Source organism: Otolemur garnettii, unplaced genomic scaffold (genome assembly GCF_000181295.1).
Source record: "Otolemur garnettii isolate 467f Iridium unplaced genomic scaffold, OtoGar3 scaffold00031, whole genome shotgun sequence".
Lineage (NCBI taxonomy): Eukaryota > Metazoa > Chordata > Mammalia > Primates > Galagidae > Otolemur > Otolemur garnettii.
This window is the reverse complement of record NW_003852426.1, coordinates 9,580,497-9,596,271: the sequence shown is the minus strand read 5'-3', so window position 1 is coordinate 9,596,271 and position 15,775 is coordinate 9,580,497. Positions and strand designations below refer to the sequence as shown.

Here is a 15,775-nt window from a genome sequence, read left to right as displayed (position 1 = left end):
ACAGTATATATATTCTTTCTTTTAGTCTCACTATATCACCCAAACTCTTGGACTTAAGTGATTCTCTTGCCTCAGCCGCCCAAGTAGCTGGGACCACAGATGTCCGCCACAACGCCCAGCTATTTTTCATTGCAATTGTCATTGTTGTTTAGCTGGCCTGGGCCAGGTTCAAACCCGCCACCCTCAGTGTATGTGGCTGGCACTGTAAGCACTGCGCTATAGGCACCTCTCTTTTCCTTTTGATCAATGTCATTTAAGTGTGCGGCAGAAGTATAGGTTCAAGTGCACCATGAGATTAAAAAGGTTGAAAAACACTGGTCTGAAAGAACAGACATTAACCAAAATTGCAGGCCTTCAGCATAATCACTGACACTATTCAAAAATAGTGAAAAGAAAAAGTAAAGTATAGGTTAAATACAGGCCATAAATGTCCAGAATCTTTGCAAGGTATTTTCTACTCCCCCAGAGTGCCACTCATGTTCTTTTATGTATGATAACAGATTTAATGGTGATATGATTCTTCTAATGGAAAGTATTTAACTATTTCATGCAATAATTTTATTTTAATTTCATTGCATATTTTTAAACATACTTGGTTTTGTGTAGAACCTCATAGTCAGTCACAGGCAATCCAAAAAGTTGTTCACCAGATGAATATGTAACAAATTTCCTCCAGAGATCATCAAAATTCGCCTATAACAAAGGTTTTTTAAATTATGCGGTAACATAATTAAATCACAGCTCATTAAAGAACCTATTATAATCACAATAAAAACTAGGTTGAGGTTTATTAAGTAATATCTATGAAATAGGATTGGTGAAGCGAATTTATAGTGATACGAAGCTATCAAAGGAAAAGTTAAACACTTAGGAAAGTTAACTTTCAAGCATTCTAAAAGTATCCATTTTATATAAAAATCATTTCTTTAATAAAGTAAGGGATGGCTAAAAGATCTATATTTCAAGTTCTCATAAATACACCTGAAAGTAATAAAGCTGCATTTCAAAAAACTCTAGAATGCAGGCTTTTTCCTTAAGTTAGACTGGCTGTTTCACACCGAGTTCGAATGAGTGAAGTGTTAAGTATAGACCAGTCAGTCCCGTTTTCTCTACTTGTGATAGTCCATAAAACAAAAGCTTCCATTTGAAATAATTCTAACAATTTAAATCAGCAAAGTTAATGCACATTTGTTTTAATTTTTCCTTTTTAATTGAGGGCATTCCTTGGTTGTTAGCATAGTGATTCTTCAATAAATTTACTGAATAGAGAACCTGTGGGACTATATGAACCTTGGAGAAGGAGAAACAACAGCCTCAAGGTTAGAATGCTTTCAAACGGTAGTGTTCAAACTCTTAGTCATGTGGTAAAGACTACTGGTAGATGCCTACCCCTCACCCCTTTTTTGTTCAGGTTCCAAATTATATTTAATAATTTACTTAAACACCCTAGGTCAGCACTGAGTCATGAGGTGCACAAGGTAAAAGTATAAATATAAGATAGATGAAAATATTTTAAAAACTCACAGCACCAGTCAAACAGGAACAAAGTACCAGCTTTGTCAGCAGGCCAGCCCAATAACTCCCAATAAACAGCATTAAAGTTATGTTACAAAACACTGTGGGGCAGGACAAGGGCAAACGGTGGCTCACACCTGTATTCCCACCACTTTGGGAGGCTGAGGCAGGAGGATCACCTGAGGCCAAGAGTTTGCGGCTGCAGTGAGCTATGATTGTGCCACTACATACTAGCCCAGGCGAAAGAGTGTGACTGTCTCAAAAAAATAAATAACTAAACCTAGTCACGTCACTCCCTGCTTAGAACCCTCCAGCTCTCCAGGTAGGAGCCACACTCCTTACGCAGCCAACCCACCCTCCATTAGTAGCCTCTGCTCACTTTGCTGCCCCATCCCTCTCTATCCTCTTTGCCCACATCTTCCTAAATCTCCCTGTTTGTCTCCTCACTGCCTTTGTATGAACCAAGAATTCTGTCTAACTTGCTTTTCCTCCTTCTTCTCCTTGGAAAACTCTAATTAGTCTTTCAAGACACAGCTCAGATGCCTCTTTTTCCAGGAAGCCTTCTCTGTCTGCCCCAGCAGCCCCCATGTGGGTTGGGAGCCCCTTATACCTGTTTCCATCACATACCTTCACATACCTCAATCATAGGGCTCATTACATGGTTTGGGGAATTCTCTCTAGCTTGCTGTCTCCCAATCAGGTTGTAGCAGAAGCTTAGAGATTATCATTTCTTTCTTTCTTTTTTTTTTTTTTTTGAGACAGAGCCTCAAGCTATCCCCCTGGGTAGAGTGCTATAGCATCACAGCTCACAGCAACCTCCAACTCCTGGGATCAAGCGAGCCTCCTGCCTCAGCCTCCCAAGTAGCTGGGACCACAGGCGCTGGCCACAGTGCCCAGCTATTTTTTGGTTGCAGCTATCATTGTTGTTTTGGTGGGCCCAGGCTGGATTCAAACCTGCCACCTTAGGTGTATGTGGCTGGTGCCTTAGCCACTTGAGCCACAGGCACTGAGCCATTCTTTCTTTTCTTTCTCCTTTTTTTATAGAGATAGTCTCACTCTGTTGCCCAAGCTAGAGTACTATAGCATCAGCCTCGCTGATAGCAACCTCAGACTCCTACACTCAAGTGATCTTCCTGCCTCAGCCTCTGGAGTAGCTGGGACAATAGGCCCCACAACACCCAGCTGTTTTTTTCTACTTTTGGTAGAGACAAGGTCTCACTTTGCTCAGGCTTATCTCAAACTCCTGAGCTCAGGGGATCCTCCTGCCTTGGCCTCCCAGAGTGCTAGGCTTATAGATGTGAGCCACCATGCCCGGCCTGGGGTAACCATTTCTTAGCCAAATTCCTATTGAGCAAACCACACAGTAGGCATCTGATAAATATTATTCTACTAGGAATGTAGGTGGATAGGGGTCATGCATAAAGAGAACTTTAAGACATTGTTCAGCCACCATAGGAAACAGGAAAAAGAACAAGGACAAAGAACAGAATTTTCTGCCATTCCTGAAGGACAAATTTACATAGGAATCCATGAATTTGCAAAGCATTAATCCAAACGGGTGTGTGATTTTTCTCAGCAATCAAGTGCAGAGAAAACAGTAAATGGGTGGCCTGGTCCCATGTGTATTGATTATCCTGCCTGAGGTAGGACAAAGGAGTAGGGAAGTTTCAAGTGCTAGATACAAAAGGAAGAAAAATAACAGACACAGAGGGAAGGCCGGAAAAACAGGTGCCAATATTCAAAATCTTATCTTGATAAATTTTATTGTACTATGAATTGTTATTACTTTACATATCAAACAGGATGCTTAGAACTAGACTAGGGTAGACACTTAAGTTCAAAACAGTCTTCTCTAAAAATGCAAAGAGATACTCTGTAGAGAGGGCGTGAAGAGACAAGGAAGGTGTCAATTACATCCATTAGCAGACTGGAATACAACTGAAGTCTGTGTGTATTTTAAACACTAACTTTTCTTTATAACTTCAAACATAAATTTTTCCCTAAAATCGTTTTCTAAAATCACACATTGTCAATGTAACCCAAAAGAAAAAAAAATGTGGTTTTACCTGAAATATCTGTAGCCTGTTGCTTGCTTCTTGGGGCGGTATATTTGGAACCATGGGTCCTTCCTAGAAGGAATAACACAGCCTCCATTTCCATTCTTAACCATGTATACTGTCTGTCAGTTTGTTGGGTTTATCTATCATTTCCTTTTACATAAATCAGCATTAATTTTTAATTTAAATGATCTGATTTTGTCCTGTACTTGAAACTTTCCTTATTTTTTTTTGCAACAGCTTTATTGAAATGTCATTTACACACTACACGATTCATCCATTTGAAGTATTCAATTCAATGATTTTTTAGTATATTCATGGGCAGCCATGACCACAATCCATTTTAGAACATTTTCATCACTCCAGCTTCCACTCATTTTTAAATGAGCTTGGCACAGTTAATAAGAAATGTGACAGAATTACATCTGTATGAAGTGTGTACCACGGAAGCACTGCTGAATTCCATTTATGATTACAAATGATGATGCCACAGTTGCACATTAGAACAACTGACACGGAGTTCTGAGAACAGCCTCTTTTTACTAATTGTTCAGCCCAATATGGAAATAGAAACAAACATAAGCTGAACACTTGTAAGAAGCAGAAGGCAGTCTCTGGTGGCCATACACCATAACACAGTTGCAAAATAATCCCCCAAAAAAGAGTCCCCCAGTGAATCAAAGGACTAAAAGAATTTACTGTATAGTAAATCAAATTAAAATGACAAGGGTTATCCCTCATTGAAAAATGTTAAGATTATTAACATGGTCTGTACAATCATGAATATTATGGATGTACTAAATAATAGACCATATTCTCAATATAAAAGTGTGAAAGGGAAACTGAGGCACAATACACTTTTTAACGCATTTATTTGAACACACAGAAATTTAAGAATCAGGACTAGACGTGGCTCAGGAGCGCCACTGCAGAAGTATAAGGCACAGGTTTCTACAGACTGCATACAGAAGGGATACAAAGAAAATATTTGGTGACAGTTATAAAGTCGCCTTCTTTGATCCTAGCCTACTGTAAAGTCCCTAGTTATACAGTTAAAGGTTTATTTGCTGCCTCTGATTGACTGAGTTTAAGATCCTTTTTCTTTAATATATACACATACAAAAAAGTAGCTACTTAAGTTTCACTTATGTCTGCAAATCTTTCAAGGTTAGGTCATTCAAGATGCCTAACCAGTTAGTTCACAGATGCCTAACTGGCTTTGTCTGCTCAGAGATCCTTCAGGCCCAGTTTCCATTTTAATTTACTCTTAACATCCGAATGACAGAACAAATCAAAAAAGTTAAGTTCAGTACGTGTTTTTTAAAAGCATTATGTTAGTGGCACCAACAGCCTCACATCATCTTATGAATTCAGATTCCTTGTGACCTCTGTAAGAAAGAGTATTTTAGGGGAACATATCCAATTTTGAGTTTAACTTCAAGAAGATCAACATTATCAGTCAGAATACCATCTTAAGTTGCCTGTGGGACTGACCCAGCACGACATCTATTATTTATTTTCAGTGACCCTTTTGGTTCTCTAAAAGTCAGTAAAAATATAAAATCAGATATTTGATGCCCTGGTATTAGGGCACTTCCAGCTTCCAGCTTCTTAGTCTTCCAAAAGCTGGATCACGTTTTCTACCACAGGAATTCTGGCCTTATGAAAGGACAAAACCAGACCCTCTGGTCTTTCCATAAGCTCCAAAGTTCTTGCTCCTTTTAACAGTAAAATCTGCTTTCTTTCCACATAAGATGTGCTTAAAATATTAGCTTTCCTTTTTTTCTTGACAGCTGCTAAGATAGCTGCTTACCTGCAACATTCCTATTTCTCAGGGTTCGGCACACTCATTTTGTATAAACATATCACAGAACATTGTAGCACACAGCAAGCAAATACTTAACTTACCAGCTCGTATGCTTCTGCAAAATTGTTCACGTCCTCACGAAAAACTTCCACAGACTCAAGCAGACTACTTTTAAACTTTGGCTGCACTTGAACGAGTTCATCTTGAACAGAAACCTAGAATAAAAAAGAACATTCAACATGAGAGTAAAAGTAACATATTAAAAGTAAAAACGACAATCCTAGTCCAGCAAGTTTATCTCAGACATGTCCTATATGAACAAGGATTCTCTGTTTCTTTGTCATAAAATGCACTAACAACCCAAATGTACCTAGAAGACTCAGTTCATTCTAGTTTGTGACTCAAGAAGCAAGGTCATTTTCTCTGTAACTGTAGTTAGCAAAAGTTTTCTGACTGATCCATTGCTTTGGATAGGGAAGAGTTACTATTACTGGCTCAGTCTGGGTCACATGTAAGGTCTGGAATGAGCAGTCTCTAATAGGTCCAGGTGGCTTCAATGGGTGGGGCAATGCCCTAAGAGAAAGTGGTATCACTCTAGGTATTTAAAAAAACAGCAGATACCTTCCAAAATGGTCTTGAAAGTTTCTGCTTAAACTTTCCATAGTAACAGCTGGCACTTAAATAATGCTTGCTATCTGCCATTCTCTTTACATATATTAACTCATTTACTCTTCATAGCAACTCTATGTAGTAAACTACATTATGCCCATACGATACCCATTTTATAGGCAAGGAAACTGAGACACAGGAATACTCTCGAATTCTAGCACCAGTACAAGGTAAAGTCAAGATTTGAAACCTAGAAGTGTGATTCCAGGAGCCATGCTCTTAACTGTTCTCAGAAATATCATCTATCGATGGGTCAGAATAGAAAAGGATGGATTTAACACTAACAGTTAAAGAGACAGAGAAACAATTTAAGTGAATTTTTTTTTTTTTTTTTTTGAGACAGAGTCTCCTATGTCGCCCTCAGTAGAGGGCCATGATGTCAACTCACAGCAACCTCAAACTCTTGGGCTTAAGCGATTCTCTTGCCTCAGCCTCCCACGTAGCTGGGACTACAGGCACCTGCCACAATGCCTGGCTATTTTTTTTGTTGTTGTTGCAGTTGTCTTTGTTGTTTAGCTGGCCCAGGCCAGGTTAGAACCCACCAGTCTTGGCACATGTGGTCGGCACCCTAGGTGCTAAACTACAGGAGCTGAGCCCTAAGTGAATCTTTTCCACTGAAAAATTACAGAAAATTAGGTTTCACTAAATCTCAATGGAGAGGTCCTCAGTTCTTCTCTATGATTTACTCCCCTGACTAACCAGTAAGCACTTTCCAAAGGAAGCTATTAGTTTATGTTGAATATGAATTTAAACAAACATGAGTACTTAAAACGTATTTTCTGTACATTGCCTCTAGTGAGACTCCCAACTGCATACAAAATATTAATATTCCCAAATGATCACAGGAAGAAATTGAGAACAAACATTAACTTGCAAACATCATCCAAGTGAGTGACAGCGGAGCTGCAATCACAACCCATGACCCCAATTTCAGTTCCGCGTCCTTGCTACTACGCCTTGCTTCAGTATCAGGGACAAATCTCTCCATAAACAAGAAATTTTAACCCAACTTCCAATTTAATTAATGTTCAATAAAATTCAATCAAATTCAAATTGAATTCAATAAAATTCAATCAAATTCGAATTGAATTCAATAAAATTCAAATTAAAGAATGTGAACTGTCCCTTGGAGTTCATTTTTAATGTCTAACTTGTGATGTGTATACGTTTACCAACTTTAAAAAATGTGTAGGGAAAGCTGAGCCTGGCGGTTGATGCCTGTAATTCCAGTACTCTGAGAGGCCAAGGCAGGTGGATTGCCTGAGCTTAGGAGTTTGAGACCAGCCTGAGCAAGAGAGAGGCCCCATCCCTAAAACTAGTCGGCATAGTGGTGGGCACCTATAGTCCCAGCTACTTGGGAGGCTGAGGTCCAAGAGTTTGAGTGTGAGGTTGCTATGCAGTAGACGCCACAGCACTCTACTGAGGACAACACAGTGAGACTCTGTCTCAAAAAAAAAAAAAGTGTTTAGACAAATTTATAACTATAAATGCATACATTAAAAAACATTTCAAGTCAGTAACCTAATCTTAATAAAAGGCAAAAAAGAACAAGCTAAACCCAAAGCAATCAGAAGGAAGGAAATAGTAAAAACTAGAACACAGGGTGGCGCCTGTGGCTCAAGGAGTAAGGCGTCAGCCCCATATACTGGAGGTGACAGGTTCAAACCCGGCCCCAGCCAAAAAGCTGCAAAAAAAAAAAAAGAAAAGAAAAAAACTGGAACACAAATCAATGATAGAGTAGAAAAATAGAAAAATCAAGAAACCAAAAGTTTCTTCTTTGAAAAGACTGACAAAGTTGACAAACCTATACCTAGACTAAACAAGAATAAGGACGACCTCTCAAATTACCAAAATCAAGAATAAAAGAAGGGGCAACACTAGCAGCCTTAGAGAAATGAAAGGCAAGTTTTACAGCTCTTTTAGAATTTGTCTAGTATGTTTTCTGCTCTTCACCAGAGCACCCCCAAAATATTAATTAATTAACTGATTAATTTAATTGAAAGCATTATAAGGACACAATCAACAGAGTAAACAGGAAACTTACAGAATGGGGGAAAATATCTGAAAGTCATGTATCTGATAAGGGGTTAATGCCCAGACCATATAAAGAACTCCTACAACTCAACAACAAAAAGACAAACACCCTAATTAATAAATGGGCAAAGGACTTGAATATTTCTCTAGAGAAGATATACGAGTAGCCAACCAGTATGTTAAAAAAGGCCCGATATGACTAATCACTGGAAAAATGTAAATCAAAATCACGAGATAACCACCTCACCCATTAGGATAGCTACAATTAATTAAACAGAAAATAACAAGTTTTGGCAAAGATGTGAAGAAACTGAAAAACTTATGCACTGCTAGAGGCAATGTACAATGGTGTAGCTACTATGGAAAGCAGAATGCCAGTTCTCCAAAAAATTAAAAATAGGGTGAAGTGTGGTGGCTCATGCCTGTAATCCCAGGATTTTAGCAGCCCAAGACAGGAGGCTCACTTGAGACCAGGAGTTTAAGACCAGCTTGGGTAAATAGTGAGACTTTCATATCTACAAAAAAATTTTTAGAACTCTTAGCTGGGCATCCTGGCCCCCACCTATAGTCCTCGCTACTCAGGCAGATGAGGCAAGAGGATCACTTGAACAAAGGAGTTTGAGGTTACAGTAAGCTACTGCACTCCAGCCTGGACAAGAGAGTGAGAACCTATCTCCAAAAAGTTAAAAATTAAAAGCAAGATTATGAGAATTAATATATGATACAGCAATTCCATTTCTGAATATATATCTAAAAGAATTAAAAGCAAGTTACAAAGAAATATTTGTATACCTACATTCAGGGCGGCATTATTCATAATAGACAAAGGACAGAAGCAACCCAAGTGTCCACTGATAAATAACTGAATCAACGTAACATGGTATACAAAGTTCTGACAATTAAGTTAACAAACTCACCCTAGAAAAAGTGCTACATACCTCACTGCTGAGTATCACTACAGTCACCTTAATGTACTCCCCTTCATGAGCTATGCACTGACACCAGCACCTAGTCCACCCTTCAAAGCAATTTTCCTAAGAGGAGGTCCTGAACGTAATTGTCCAGCCTCATGCAAGGTCAGTTATAAAAGGCCACATGCTGTATGATTACATCTCCATGAAATGTCCAGAAAAGGAAAATCCACAGAGACAGAAAGTAGATTAGTGGTTGCAGGGCTGAGGTAGAATGGGGAACGACTGCTAATGGGTACAGGATTTCTTTGGTGGTTAATGAAAATGTTCTAAAATTAAATAATGATGGTGGTTATGCAACTCTGTGAACACACTAAAAATCACTGAACTGCATAGTTTAAAATGTTAAATTTTATGTGTGTTATATCTCAATAAAACTGTTAAAATAGTATACAGTCAGGCACTGCTCAACAACGGGAAGACTTTGAGAAATGCATCACTATACAATTTCATTGTTGTGCAGGCATCAGAGTGTACTTACACCAACCTAGACGATACAACTTTCTGCACACTTTGGGCTGGATATTACAGCCTGTTGCGCGTAGGCTACAAACATGTACAGCATGTTATTGCACTGAATATTACAGTCAACTGTAACACAATGGTAAGCATTTGGGAATCTAATGATGTCTAAACCAAAAGATTCAGTAAAAACACGGTATTATAAACTTATAAGACAATCTACATGCAGTCTGTCCTTGACTGAAATGCCATTATGTATAATGCACATGACTGCACAGTCAGCATTCAAAAAATACAAAACACATTTTTTTCTGGAGATAGTGACTTAACAAAAGATCAAATACTTAAATCTGTACTTACAGCTTTACTCTGCAATTTGTTGAAAGAATATCTCAAGGTATCAACTGCTTCTGATTCTTCTTTGGTTACTTCAACTTCAAATCTATTTAAAATAGCATAGGCTTCCTGCAGAGTGGAGGTGAAATTCAGAAATATCACAAGGGGAAGCAATTGCCAACGATTTAGATGCCTTCTAGAAACGTTTCTATGTCTTAGTGGAAGACAACAAACCAGAAGAGTGTTTTCCAAAATTAAGTGTGTATGAAAAGCACCTTTAGATTCTCACTGACCACCAGAGAATGCCTCAAGATCATGGGCTCTTACATCTGCATTTAATAAGCACACAGGCAATTCTGATGGGGATGTCGGCAGATGACATCGAGAGACACTATGCTGGAAAATATCCCGAGGATCATTTTCTCTCTCTCTCTCCTCCTTGATCTTCTGTCAGCACCATGTAAGATAATTTCTCATACCTTATTAAAATAGGGGTTGGTTATATAAGGAATGGAATGAAATGATGATTTGGGAGATACTAAAAAAAAAAAGAAGAAGAAGAAGAAAGAAAAGAAATTTCAATGATCCAAGGGATGGATGGCCAATTGGCTTCACCAAAAAATTGTATACTGAAGAATACAATGCTGTATGCTCACTGCTCCTGGCAGTCAGAAAAATAAATGTCAATTTATTAAGTCTTGAGGACTGAGTGATCCATAATTCCTGAACACTAAGATTTTAAAAAACAGTAAAAGTGTGAAGTTCATTTGCTCCCAAAGAGTGTAAATTGTAAATGAGTCCAAAAAAGCATAAAAGAGTCTTAAGCATTGAGTACCAAGAGTTGGCAGTGAAGGTACCAACTCCCTAGGTACTGCAGGCAATAAGGGAGTATATTATCTATAGAGAACAAACTGTAATCAAACTAATTATAAATCTGATTTTTATTGTCACTGTGTGCCATACATTCTAAATAATATTAATCATAAAATATGTGTAATAGACAAAATAATGGACTCCCCAATGCTGTCATGTCCTGATCGCCAAAACCTGTGAATATATTGCCACACACCACAAAAGGATTTTGCAGATGTAATTAAGTTAAGAAGCTTGTGTGGGGAAAGGACCATAGATTAACTAGGTGTACCCACTACAATCACAAAGGCTTATACAAGGGAAAGAGAGGCAGAGGCAGAGAACATATGACAACAGGAACAGAGGTAGGAAGGATGCCACTGCAGGAGGAGCCATGAGCAAGGAAGGGGAGCAGCCCTTAGAAGCCGGGAAAGACAAGGAATGCATTTTCCCCCAAAGCCAGCCTCCAGAAGAAACACAGCTCATCTCAATTCAACCCAGTGAGACCTACTTTTGGACTTCTGATCTCTAGAACTATAATAAATTTGTGTTCTTTTAAAACATTGAATTTGTGATAACTTCCTAAAAATATTTTTTGTTGATGTAAATTCCCAACAGTTTATTATGGAGCCTGGGTGGACCGTTCCTACCATACCACCACTGGTCTAAGGCAAGCCAAAGATATTGGAGAATTTGTCTACATGTCAGGATAGACATGAGACAATGCAACCATTCCTCTCCATAACATGTTGCTGCAGTATCAAGAACTGAACACTTTCTAGCCAGTACAGCATTACTGCTATATTGATATTCTTCTGTATACTATTCACTGTTAATAACTGTCAAAATTCCCCCAAAGACATCAACATCAGAAAGGAGAAACAGGCAGATTATGGCATTTAACAGATGAAGGAATATGTTAAAGAATTACTTTATAGTGTGTCTCAGTTTACCACCACATCCCAAAAATAAAGCATTTCAAGAAAGAAAAATGCAATGATTTCTTACTTCAATTGGTCCCAAGGTCATATCCATCTGGATTTCATTATCACGGATACAAGACAAGGCTTCCATTGCAAATCTGACATCATCTAAATCACGAATGGGTCTAGACAACTTTTTCAAGTATTCATTAATAAATGCAATCATGTCTGACATTTTCTTTTTATATTCTTCATTCAAATATCGACAGAGTAACATCTTCCATGCCTTAGCCTCAATGGACAAGGCCAATTTCATTGGCCCTAATGAAGACAAGAAAAGATGAAAATAGAACACAAGTGGCATTTTGAAACCATTCACTTGATGTGTGATCTGAGCATCTGTAATTGTTCTATCCACCTGGGCAGTCAGTGACCACATGTGGCCCCTTAGCATCTGAAATGTATTAGCCTGATTCCATGTGCTGAAAAAGTTACTAAGTTTTGAAGACTTCCTTCCCATGCCCGGGGAGTTGATACCCCCATGGAGCTGTGCATGAGAAGGAAACTACAGGAGAATTATTGAAATTAGTTCTAACGTTGTTTTGTATGAACTTTGCTCTGTTTTTGGCCACCCCATTAGCAGTCCTCATTCACTCCCCCATTTTCCTCTATGGAACCCCACATGGTAGAAGATCTGTTGTTTTCTGTCAAACCATTACTCTAGCTTTCTTGTTATTCTACCGGCTACCTCATCCACATAGTTAGAGCACTTGTATAACCTGACCCTATCCCCTGGGCCTAGGCAAGTGTTCCACATCAACCCAACCTACCTGAGTCTAGAATGAGATATGAAGGTGAGCCATGGGGTCTGGGAAGCAGAAATAGTCATGCACAGAGGGAGAAAGAAATGAGAGGCAGACAGAAAGGACATCCTCAGCTTCCTATGCCATCACTGGTTCTGATCCATTCTGAAGGCCCAGTTGCATCCTGGATTCTGGGGCCTACTTTCCTTCTCTTAACACAGCTTCTAAATGAGTTTCTGTTTCTTGAAAATGAAACATCTCTACAGTAAACAACTAAACCTTATCAATTCTTACCCATTCCTCTCTTTTTCTCTCAAGACCCCTACTCCCCAGCCCTGCCAAGCTTGAAACATGATTGCTCCCCTCTCTCCTTCCAAGAGTTAAACTGAGAGGCCTGGGGGGCAAGGAAACAGTCTGGCCCAAGAAGAACCATGCAGCCAGCTTGTTGATTGACACTATGAGATCATATCTCATGAGGTCCTCTACTGGGCCTGTTTTCTCCTTTCCAGACCTGAGGGATTTGGCCATCCTTCCCCTTTCTTCATAATTATCACTACCTATTCTATTTCCCTCTCTCCAGAAACAAGCACCCCTGACCTGGCCCACCACAACACTAAGCTATAGTTGCTTTTTTCTCTTTTAGAGACAGAGTCTCACTGTGCCATCCAGGCTGGAGTTCAGTGGCTATTCCCAGGTACAATCAATCATGGCACACTACAGTCTCAAAATCCTGGGCTCAAAAGATCCTCCCCATCAGCCCCCTAGTTTCTGGGACTACAGGTGCACCCCACCATGCCCAGCTTATAGGTGCTTCTTGTATTAAAGATCATAGTGCTGGGCAGCACCTGTGGCTCAGTGGGTAGGGCACCTGCCCCATATACCAAGGGTGGCAGGTTCAAACCCAGCCACAACCAGCTAAAACAGCAGTGGCAACTGCAACCAAAAATAGTCAGGCATTGTGACAGGGCCCTCTACTCCCAGCTACTAGGGAGGTGAGGCAAGAGGATCACTTAAGGCTAAGAGTTGGAGGATGCTGTGAGCTATGACATCATGGCACTCTACCAAGGGTAACAAAGTGAGACTTTGTCTAAAAAAAAAAAAAAAAAGATCATAGTGCTAACTATTATGAGAAGACAATTTTTTTTAAGTAATAGGATACTGTTTCTAAAACTTTACAGAAGTTGCTGTAACTATTTAAGAAAGAATAGGAGGTACTTCAGGGGAAATCTCCAAATTCTACATGAAATCCCCTCAAGTACTTGTGATTCTTCACCTAACTGAATACTTCCTTTTATTCTTTCCCTCACTCTTGTCACTCAGGCTGGAGCACAATGGCACAATCATAGCTTATTATAGCCTCAAACTCCTGGGCTCCAGTAACGCTCCTTCCAAAAGCGAGGACTACTGATACGCCACTGCACCCAGCTAATTTTTCCTACTTTTTTTTTTTAGAGATGAGGGTTGTCACTATGTTGCCCAGGCTAGACTTGAACTTCTAGCCTTGAGCTATCCTCCTGCCTCAGCCTCCCAAGTTGCTAAATCCTCTCTTGGTAGTTATATAATAGCAAGAGGATTTAATATTTGTTGAACATCAACTATTTGTTGAGTTCTCTGCTAAGTGTCTCACATGAAGTAGACTCTGTCATTATCACTGCCAGAAGAATGGGGGTTAAAGAGGTCAAGTGGTCAAATTCAAGAGCCACAGTTACATTAGCTCCTTTAGGATAGATCTGAAAATCTAATTAAGGTAGATATATTCACATAAAATAGGTTGTTCAAATATTGTCTGAGAATAAATTCTTCCCACAAACTTAGGACAAGAGTATTGTTCTGTAACCATGGTAACAACTGCCACAACCAGTTTTAAACCCAAACCATAGACTAGTTCACCTCAGTTCTCATACTGTTGCAGGCCAATTGGTATCAGCCCCTTTCCTACAAATGTCAACTCATCAGGTGGGATATAGGCAAAAAACTGCCCCTAAGTGCCAATCACCAGCTGTCTCACCTGAGTAAACATCCTTCTACAGAAGGTGTCAACCTATTTAAATCCACAGTCCTAGAGCCACATGCTTCCCAGACACCCTGGGTAAGACCAGCAGTCTGCCTTGCCAGACACTGCCTGACCAGCACAGCTCTCCCTCACTGTGGTAAGCAATGACGCCATCTCAGTCTTTCCTGCTGTCTCATCAACCTTTGATACTCCAGTCCCAGATGCCCAGATGGATCAAGTTCTCAACAAACTGACTCTGATCTCATGCACACAATCCCCTCCTCACAGTGACTTAAAAAAGAACTTCACCTGTAGTTTTAGTTATTTGACTGCTATTTGAGGAACTAGCCTGTGTAGTGTGAAGAATATTGATAGCCCAGAACTATGTAACACGTATAATATTATACCAAGGTAGGTGAATAACTGCTTGCTAAATAAAGTAACATTTCATATGAAAATACAGATACTTTACATAATGTAAAATTTTTAAATACCTGTATGTAATTCAAGTGCTCCTACAATAATAATAGGCTTCAACTCATCAATCTCCTGTTCAAAAGTAGCATAGCGTAGAATTTCTGATCTGATTTCCGTCAGAGAGGGATTGTTAGCCAAAAACTCCTATAGTGAGGGGATAGTTAATATTTCCTTTAATATTTAACAGCACAAATATTATACTCATGATAGTTAAGTCGGAAAAGTACATTTGCTTGTATATGTCTACACTTGCATGTGCTATGGGGCCAGAAGCTGGACAAAGAACGAGATACCCTGGCAGTACTGAGAGGAGGCTCCGAGGGGGAATTTCACAGTCTGCTGGGAATGGCTGGGCAGAACTCTAACCAAAAATACAGCTGGGTCTACGTAGGTGTCACACACCCCTGAATACATGGCCTCTGGACAGTATACACTGTTTAAGGGAATTAAACAAAATCTGTGAGAGCCTCATTTTTATCCACTGTCCCTGTGAGAAGCACACCCGCTAGAATGCTTCGGGTGCTGGCATTGACAGGTCCTAGGCCTCTGCTAGTTCATGCTCAAGAGTTAGAGACAAACAATTCAAACCCAAACAACATCACCAGTAGAGGAAATACACCTTCACTTTCACGTCTCGGTCCTCTGTCCAGAGAGTCTTATACTTCTGAAAGTCCTGCAGGGCCTCATGTGCTGCCTTTCTTAAAGAATTCACAGAGGAAGAAAGGAGGAGGACCAGCTTGGAAATATCCTTGTGCTCTGCTACACCCGGGTAGAAATTCTTCAGCTTCCTTGCAGGAATAACTTCTTCAAAAGATTCTGAAAACAGATGTTTTTATACTTTAAATAACGTCTGTATTCAACGTTACACTTGATCTT

The 15,775-nt window shown here is 39.5% G+C and overlaps 1 protein-coding gene and 1 non-coding gene across 2 annotated transcripts in view; one reads left to right on the top strand and one right to left on the bottom strand.

The window, feature by feature from the left end:
* DNAH8 (dynein axonemal heavy chain 8) overlaps positions 1 to 15,775 on the bottom strand; it is a 294,583-nt gene that overhangs the window by 181,022 nt on the left and 97,786 nt on the right. The window contains exons 26-32 of the mRNA XM_003789318.3: positions 15,519 to 15,715; positions 14,917 to 15,043; positions 11,712 to 11,947; positions 9,876 to 9,980; positions 5,481 to 5,594; positions 3,582 to 3,644; positions 593 to 693 (exon numbers count right to left, since the gene is read on the bottom strand). Coding sequence (XP_003789366.3) covers positions 593 to 693; positions 3,582 to 3,644; positions 5,481 to 5,594; positions 9,876 to 9,980; positions 11,712 to 11,947; positions 14,917 to 15,043; positions 15,519 to 15,715 — 943 coding nt within the window. The remainder of the gene's footprint in view (positions 1 to 592; positions 694 to 3,581; positions 3,645 to 5,480; positions 5,595 to 9,875; positions 9,981 to 11,711; positions 11,948 to 14,916; positions 15,044 to 15,518; positions 15,716 to 15,775) is intronic.
* Positions 7,952 to 8,011, top strand: LOC111725125. The gene has a single exon (XR_002773267.1). It is a non-coding gene; the product is annotated as a U7 small nuclear RNA (small nuclear RNA).